General features: G+C 40.5%; 1 protein-coding gene across 2 annotated transcripts in view; it reads left to right on the forward strand.

The window, feature by feature from the left end:
- The window catches only part of Agxt2 (alanine--glyoxylate aminotransferase 2), a 35,745-nt gene extending 27,157 nt beyond the window's left edge, over positions 1 to 8,588 (forward strand). For both annotated transcript variants that reach the window (XM_015496368.2, XM_048802909.1), the window contains exons 13-14: positions 4,135 to 4,233; positions 7,878 to 8,588. In XM_015496368.2, the coding sequence (XP_015351854.1) occupies positions 4,135 to 4,233; positions 7,878 to 7,985 (207 nt within the window). In that variant the 3' untranslated portion in view covers positions 7,986 to 8,588. The remainder of the gene's footprint in view (positions 1 to 4,134; positions 4,234 to 7,877) is intronic.
- Positions 8,589 to 9,396: the final 808 nt, after the last annotated feature.

Consider the following 9,396-nt stretch of genomic DNA (forward strand, 5'->3'; position numbering starts at 1 on the left):
TATGGAGAGAAGAGGGGGGGAATCTTGACAGGGCAAGGAATTCCCAGAACAATCTCATAGCCCTAACTTTTGTCCACAATATAGAAAGTGGGCAACTGATTCCTTGTTATTTGGTCTTAACCATACCCTTTTACTTTAGAAGTACTGATTCTCAATTCACACCATAGACATAAGACTCTTCATTAATAGTCAGTAGAAAGCTGGGGTAGTTAAATAGAGTTGAAATAAAGTAACCTGAGGTAGAGCCCTCTGGTTCATGAGCCACATCGTACTTATTATCTTCAGCTGGTCACCCAGTACCAGATTGTTTTGAGTCCACCCTAGTTCTCACCCCATGAACTCCATGCAAGATATCTAAATTCAAGTCTAGACTCCAGAGAGGTAAACCTAACAAAAGAAGAGGTGTGTCATTATGCCAAACCCAATTTCTGTGTGCTCATAGTCACATGAACAAAGATGTTCATGAGAACTTTCACAGTAAAACATCAGAATCTTCTCAAATGGCCACTGATACAAAAGAGATACATTGTGGCACATCCCTAATACCAATGGCATAGATACATGTTTTGATGTGGAAATATGTTCAAACCCTTTTGTGGGAAAAATGAAACCACTCCCTAAACAGTGTCTTTAAAATGAAATCTTTTTCTCCTCCCTCTGCCATATATCAGTTTTAAGCACAGGCTCCACCCAGATTAGAATCCCAGCTCCTCCTTTCCCTAGTTCTACTCTCTGTCCCCTGAATGCCATTCACTATCCTACACACAAATGTCACCTCTCCTCTCTGCCTCTTCCGTGGAAGTCCTGGTCTTCTACAAGGTCCAGTTTCATATCTTCTCCCTCATCTATTGGCTCCATCCTTCAGAGAATTCCTCAAGTACTCCCTGACAAAGGAGCTCCTTTGGAAAGACCTTCTTCACCATCTTGGACAGCTCTGACAGTGTTCCATAAACTAAGTGTCTTATGGACAACAAAAATTCATTTTTCAAAGTCCTAGAGGCTGAAAAGTCCAAGATAAAGATGATAGCAGATCAATATTACGTTATGGTTCACTTCTTGGTTCATAGATGGCCACCTTCTTTCTGAAACCTCATGTGGCAGAAGGGGCAAGGGAACTCTCTTGACCTTTCATAAGGGAACTAATTTCACTCATAAGGGTTCCACCTTCATGACCTAATCACCTCCTGAAGGCCCATCTGCTAATACTATTACACTGGGAATTAGGTTTCAACATATGAACTGGGGTTTGGTGGCAGAAACATTTCAATCTATGGCATAAACCATGTATGAACTTAGTTTTTATTGTTTAAATATCTTATTTTCTTTAATAATTTTGCGGCCAGGAAACAAAACATGTGGTAGGTGCTTTGTGGATTGATTTTAGCCTCCTGCAATGCCTCTGACCACATTCATGTAATTATAACTCTGCTATAGTGCTAGCCAGCATAATCCAGGATGATATTCCCACCTCTCATACACTTGGTTAGAATGTAAATTGGTGCAGTTCTTTGGACAGCAATTTGTTTGTAACTATCAAAATTTTAAATGTTTAGACTTTTGGTCTTGCAATTCTACTTCCAAAAATGTGTCCTAAAAATACAAAAATATATAAAGATGTATTTGAATAGGGATGTTTGCTGCATTGTTTATAATCATGAAAAATTAGAAACAACCTAAATGCCCAATAATAGGAGATTGGACATATAACTGGCAAACAGTGAAATACTAGGTAAGTTTTAAGACTATGTCCAAATATACTTACATGGAAAGATGTCCAAAATATATTATAATTATTAAAAGAAAATTGCATAATTTTTTTTTCAGTTCTGGGTATGGAACCCAGGGGCACTCTTCCACTGAGCTATATCCCCAGACCTTCTTTTATTTATTATTTTGAGACAGTCTCACTAAGTTGTCCTGGCTGGCCTCAAACTTGAATCCTCTTGCTTCAATCTTCTGAGTCACTGGCATTACAGGCATGTACCACCATGCCTGACCACAGAACAACATTATAACTAATTTTTAAATATGCATATAAATGTGTTTTCGTGCAAAGAAAAAGTGCCTAGTTCACATCAGATTATCAATATGAGATGTCCTTGGCATAGAATAGAGGGAGAGGAAAATTTTCAGTATTGCTTCCTGCACTTTTACCATTGGAATTTTTTTAAAAATCATGTATTATTCTTATAATTGTTTCAGTACAGATTTGTCAAAAAAAAAAAAAAGTAAAAACCCAAAGAGATAAAAACGGATGCCTAAAGCTACATTCTGCATCCAACAAGAAGTTGAATTACTTATGTGCCTACTTTGTTTTCAAGCAATTGAGACACAAGCATGAACATGAAGGCCTGAGCAGGCTGCCCTGTCACTTGCAGTTTCTGGCCCTGCCTGTCCTTGTGGAATGCAGACAAGATTTTCAATTAGTCATAGCTGTCAAGGTTGGGGTGGGGTAAGATGGAAAGGAAATAAGGAGGTCTGGTCCAGACCAATGTTGGGGTGAGGCCAGACAAACTCCATCTTTACAGATCCATAAAGTTGAGCAAGGCCTCCACCAACCCAAGCCTTTCCAATAATGCTGGCCCCTCTGATCTCTGTTCCTTCAAATCTCACTTAACTTTTCTCCAGTTCTCGCAATTTAACACTCAATTATCTTAGTCTTCCCTCTCCAATAAATGAAAACCTCAGGGGCAAGCAAGAATGCATTGTGAAATTTGGAATTCGAAGAGAAGATCTTAGTCTTTTCTCCCATCCCAGATACTCCATTACCAATAATCTGAAAGTTGGAATGTTACTTTTCTTTTCATAAAACTTTAAGACAAATTTTAAAATATGCAAACAAAAGGGGCCCTTGGAAGTCAGACACATTGCATAGTAAGATACAGACCCCTGAGCTGGGGCTATAGCTCAGTGGTAGAGTACTTGCCACAAATGAGTGAGGCACTGGGTTTGATCCTCAGCACCACATAAAAATAAATGAATAAATATATTGAGTCCATCTACAACTTAAAAAAATGAAAAGAAAAAAAAAAGATACAGACACCTTACAAGGAATAGAGAATTTTCGGAAAGGGCTGTATCAAGAGGCAGTGGGGAGAAGAAAATAGACACCAAAGCACATAGGAGGGCAGATAGGAAATGCTGAGAATGATAAAACTGACCATGGACGTGGAAGGAGCCCTTCTCTACCTGCAGGGGCTGTCAGGAGCAAGGATCATGTTTTATGTACCTAAAACCAGACAGCCAGGGCAGCAATGGAGGAGGAATGGAGCAGTTCCTTGCCCGGCCATCTGAGCAGCATCTGTTAAATACAAATCCTAAGCCCAGCCCAAATATTCTGATTTGGCCTAAGGTGAATCCCAAGTATTTGTACTGTGATAGGCTTTTATGTAAGAGACATAAAATCAGACTTAAAAATAAAACATAATTAGAGGGAGATATTTATGCTCACAGATGAAACAGAAGATACAGAGAAACAATGCAAGCTGAAGCTTGCTGTCACCAAAGGGAATTGACGCGTTGAGCCCCCACACAGGGGAGCAACAACATCAGTTACCTAGATATCTGACACAGCCTCTGGGGCCCTGAAGGGTGTACCTTTCCTCCCGCTGAAGATGAAGTCTTGTGGGTGGGGGTGGGGGGAAGCAAATTCCACAAGCAGGAAAGATGAGGACACAATGGTCCCACCCCAGCTTCCTGGCCATGCCAGGACCCGGGGGAGCACTTGGGCTGCTGGTGCCCTTGAGCAACTGTTGAGCCACTTCCTGGACTTTGAAATGCGCTCTTTGCGTGGACAGAACACAGGGAAGAGTTGAGAAGGATTTCAACATAAATAAAACAGACTCCAAATTCAGTTATTGAGGAACCAGACTCCCAAGGTAGCCATTAGCAGAGCCAAGATTCGCTGGCTATCTGTATGGAATTTCATCTTGTTCTTGGGAATTTGGGATGAAGTGGAATAAAGACAAATATTTTTAATAATACCCTCCAAAAATCTGGTTCAGCGAATTAACAGCTTTATTTAATTACAGGCTCATTCATTGCTTTCCTTTTGTTTTGTTTTCTCCCTCTTGGGAAATAGTTCTTCTAACCATGCAAACACCAATTAGGAAACTTTTAAAAATGTTTTCACAGATGAGCCGCCAGCCCCTTCCTCCTCAAGAAGTAAGTCAAATCCATGAGGACTGCAAAAACATGGGTCTCATAGTGGGAAGAGGCGGCATTTTTTCTCAGGTAAGAGAAAGGCTGATGTTTAACTGTCCTTTTAGGTAGGTATATCCCTGAGATGCCATTGCAGGTGGCTTTTCTTCAGGACTGTAGGCTCAAAGGAGACTGCTCAGGCATTCTCAAAAGGGGCAGTTACTCCTCCTTGTGGCCACGAGAGGGCGCTGTAGTGAAATGGTTTGGTTATCGCGGTTCTGCAGGAAGAAGATACTGGCAAGCTTAAGATGTACAGCCAGCCCACATAATTAACGGTATGGAGAATGGTAGAGACCTAACAGTCATGCAATATACAGCTTGTCTCACTTATGAGTTAGTTTTAACTCCTGTTAAATAAATCCTAGCCATCATTGACTCAGCCCTGAGTTCTGACTTTATGAACTTGCTCACAAAGCAAGTGACCATTGTGGCAGGGAGCCACCTAACAGCCTTGGAAGTCCCAACTGATCCCTGCAGAAGAGGTGGGGGACCTACTGGGCATGGTCCCTAGTGCGGTACTCAAGACCAGATACGGCCAGTGCCCTCAAACTCTGGCTGGGAAAATCAGAAATGGAGCTCTTTCCCCTCTCTCTTCCTGGAAAAGCCAAATCTCAGCTTCACAGTCAGGACCTGCCCCTGAGCTGCTCACTGAGATACTGCTGCTATGAGCTACATGATCTGTCCCTAAATCCCTCACACTGACAGGTCCCACACCAAGGATGGCCACCAGGCAAAGATTTAAGAGTAAGAGTAATGTCCAGCTCCCCTAATTTGTTCTTGTGCTCTATCATCTTTCTTGCCCATTAAAAAAAAATATGACACATAATAATTATACTTATTTGTGGGGTACTATCTGATGTTTCAGTATCTATATACATTGTGTAATGTCCAAACAAGGGTAAGCATATATATCACCTCATTTATCTTTTTTTGTGTGTGTGTGGTGCTGGGGATTGAACCCAGGACCTTGTGCATGTGAGACAAGTACTCTACCAACTGAGCTATATGCCCAGCCCCATTTATCATTTCTTTGTGGTGAGAATATTCAAAATTCTTTCTTGCAGCTTTTTAAAATATGCAATGAATTATTGTCTATAGTTGACCAATTGCACAATAGGACACCAGAACTTCTTGTTCCTATCTAATTGGAGCTCAGTGTCTCTGACAATTTCAAACATTTCTCATTTCTTCCAGTTTCCCTGGTCCATTCCTGCCTCCTACTGACATATCCATTTCTTGCCTCATACTTTCCAGAGAAAATTCAAGCTACCAGTCAAGACCTCTAAATAAACTCTAAATATTTGTTTTGTATAAATTAGATAACAAAACTTAATTATTAAAATTCTCAGCTATGTGAGTTATAAAGACATGAAACAATTGTTCACTTACTTAGCTATTCCTTCATTACTTGGCCAACATTTATTAAGCCCTAAGCAGCAGGTGATATGCTGAAAACTGAAGATATAATGATAAGTAAGGCTGGTCCCTCCTTCATGAAGTTGATAGAAGAGAAAAACATATAAACAGAAAATTGCAATGCAATCTGGTGAACTCAACTTCAAATATAAAAAGAAGTGTTTAGAGGAAGACGACGGTTAGCCTTTTGGACTAGCAGACTGTTTACCAATGACCAGGGGCTGTTTTCAACATTTTCCCTGTATGAACTCATGAAATGACCTCAAAAAGCCTAGGAAATAATACTAATATTATCCTTATTGTACAGATAAATAAAAAGAGGCATGGAGAGGTTAATTGCCCAAGTCATATAGCTAGTAAGTGGAAGAATGAAGATTCAGAGCCTGGCAGTCTGATTTCTGAATCTCTCCTCTGATAGGAATAAACCTAAGGTGATAAAACTGGACTCAGGGAGTGTGGAATACAGGGGGTGTGGCTTAGGATGCTGTTTGAACTTGAGCAGTGGTTGAAAGGACAGAGGAGACATTCGAAGGATAATTTTGGAATTCTGACTTGGTTCAGGTGGACCTGAATGAATTCATCCTTGAACATGCTCCATTTGCAGTAGCTTGTGAACATCTGGCTATAGTCAAGTCTGCAGGGCTAAAATGAAGACCACAGCTGAGAATTTCAGCATCTAAGTGGTGAGAGAGGATCAGGACATCACACAGGAAGCCAGTGTCTAGGTGATAGGCACAGTGAGGTGTGGTAAAACCACCATTTGACGGCAAAAGGGGAAGGTGCCCAGACAGAGACAGAAAGGGGCAGACAGCATGAAGAAGGTTAGAAGAGAGTAGAGAGGTTCAGGAAAAAGGAAGGTCCAAAACATGAAGTGGACAGGAAGGATAAGAGCAAGAAATGCCCAATGGATTCTCCAGTTGATTTTAGTCCAGTGATGTCAGAAAGTTACAGGAACAGAAACCAAACTAACATGGACTGGGATGTGGATGGGATTGGAATTGGGATGTGAAGTGAAAACTAATGCCCAATAGGCATCAACCCATCTTTCTAATATGTTTGAATAAAAGGAGGAGGACAATACCTGTACTGTAGCTAGAGGGGACCAGGAATCACCTCAGATGGTTATTTGTTGTGATTTGGATTTGGATTGTGAGAGAGAGCTTTAAGCCTACTAGTTTAGAAGCTGAGGGAAAGTTGAAGTTGAAAAGAAATGATAGATGCAAGAGAACCCAGGGGTGTTTCTGGAGTGGTAGTTATGGGAGTGTCCAAGGTCCAGGGCACAGACAGATGATTTGGTGTCAAACAGTAAGGACATCTCCTTCTCTGAACCTTTGGAAAAGGATATAGATGGCTGTCAGAGCAAACAAGTTTATAGAAAGGTCTTGCTTGGCAGCTTCAATTTTCTCCAAGAATTATGAGGCATGGTTGTCTATAAAATAGAATGAAAAGCATAGGAGTGGAGAAAGAAAATTAAGGATATTGGAGGTTTAGAATGAGAGAGAAAATTGGCGGAGGTCAATAAAAATCTCAGAGATGGGGAGACACTGGAGACCCTGGATATCTGGTGGTGTCATCAGGCATGCTCTGTGACTTCCTTAACACTTCTCAGTCATGTGAGTTGGAGGAAAGCAGTTCAGTTATAGCTTTAATCAGGCTGAGACTGGGCCATGTGGGTATTAGCGGCATAAAGGTGGAAATGCAAGCAAACTGAAAGGGCAGGTGAGAGCATACTTCAGTCAACTGTGTGCTCCAGGCTGGGTAGGAATGAAAGGAAGAGATCTGAGTGGGGAGAAGACCTGAAGATAATGAAGGGATGAGGAGACTGGGGCTCGGGGTGAAAAGGGTAGGTATAAATGGGAATCCGAAATTGGGTTATTCTGGTGAAAAGAAGGCTCATGACATTGGTTTTGGGTGTGAGTGAATGCAGAGAAATGGAGATGAAAGTTCTGAGAGCTTGGTCCATCAGAAAAATGAAGCTAATTGGTTGGGTTCTATACACATAGAGGGAGGTCACCTTGGTGATGGCAGTAATTGAGTATAGAGAGGCACTCAAGATTTCAGGAAAGGTGGTAGACAGACAAGGAAGTGAACAGATGACAAAAAGAAAAAGACTTTGAGATGGTTCTGGAAGAAGGAGAAGGAGATATGAGAGAAATGTAAGAAATGTCATAAAAACAATGTGGGAGTCTTAGTTTAGTGCATTTTCCTCAAAGCCATTTGATTCTCTGATGATTTGTTGCTCTATTTTCCTGTCTTCCCAGACCTTCCGCATCGCACCCCCAATGTGCATCACTAAGCCAGAAGTTGACTTTGCAGTGGAAGTATTTCGTTCTGCCTTAATCCAACATATGGAGAGAAGAGCAAAGTAGAAGTTTTAGAAATAAAAAAACGCAAGCCTTAGGAACTTCCCACTTCTATGCAAGAGTGAATCTGAGGAATTTTCAAAACCACTGGCATTGGGAGTAAACCTGCAACTCTCTCGGTAGTTGTAAAAGACAACTGATTGCCTCCTGACCATATTTATTAACAGAGCTCCTATTATTGAGAATTCCATCATAGAGAAAAGGATCTCTGTCTTTAGTGTAGAGAATCACTCATATTTAGTCTACAACCATTTGATTTTCCTTTGCATTAATTAGTTTTGGAATGAATATGTGGTACTTTTTTGGCCAATGAATCCTGAAGTAAAATATTTTGGTGGAGGTGCCTTCAGGGAAAGCTTCTCTACTTTACTCTTCAGCTCAAGAAGAGATGTCTTCTTGTTGCACTGAAAACACCTTATGTTGAAATGGGATTCCTGGAACCACATCATCCGTCTTGGAGCCAATGGGAAAAGCCTGATTGCTGAGGTTGGAAGATAAATGGAAGCTGAGCATTTACTGATGCTAAGGAAGCTCTGATAACCAATCCTGGAGCCACCCTACCACAGGTCTTCTTGATATATGAAAGAATAAATTCATTGTATTGCATGAGTCCTTTTAGGTTTTCCATTATTGCAGCTAAAAGCATCCTAAGAAGTGGGAGAAGGTGGGCTGGGATTGTGGTTCAGTGGTAGAGCACTTGCCTAGCATGTGTGAAGCACTGGGTTCAATTCCCAGCACCACATAAAAAAATAAAATAAAATAAAGATATTGTGTCCATCTATAGCTTAAAATATTTTTTTAAAAAAAGAAATGTGACCTGAATTTTTTTTAAAGAGAGAGACAGAGAGAGAGAAATTTTTTTAATATTTATTTTTAAATTATTGGTGGACACAACATCTTCTGGGTTTTTTTGTATGTGGTGCTGAGGATCGAACCCGGGCTGAACGCATGCCAGGCGAGCGCGCTACCATTTGAGCCACATCCCCAGCCCTGACCTGAATTTAAAAAAAAAAAAAAAAAAAAGTAAAGAAACGGGAGAAGGAATTTTCAGAGCTTTCTTTTCTTCTTCTCTATTCCCACTTCCATGATCCCAATCTGGTCTAAACCTTCATTACTCTTATTGCAAAAGTTTCCAAGTCCAGAATTTCTCAAACTTTAGACATGCATTAATGATATAGTTGGGCACAAACTTTAGACATGCATTCGTTTAGAATATGCATTCATGATCCCCTATGTGTGCGTGCTGCTTGTCTTAGAATTGACTGTAGTTTTTATTAATTTAACATTTTGTTTAGATACATTTTGTTTAGATATTAATGATAATTAATCAGAAATCAACATTTCTGGTCATAAGGAGAAAGTAAACAGAAAAACAGAGTGAACAATAAGCAATGCAATCCAGTTCTTTCTAGTGAGA

This window comes from Marmota marmota, unplaced genomic scaffold (genome assembly GCF_001458135.2).
Source record: "Marmota marmota marmota unplaced genomic scaffold, marMar, whole genome shotgun sequence".
NCBI lineage: Eukaryota > Metazoa > Chordata > Mammalia > Rodentia > Sciuridae > Marmota > Marmota marmota.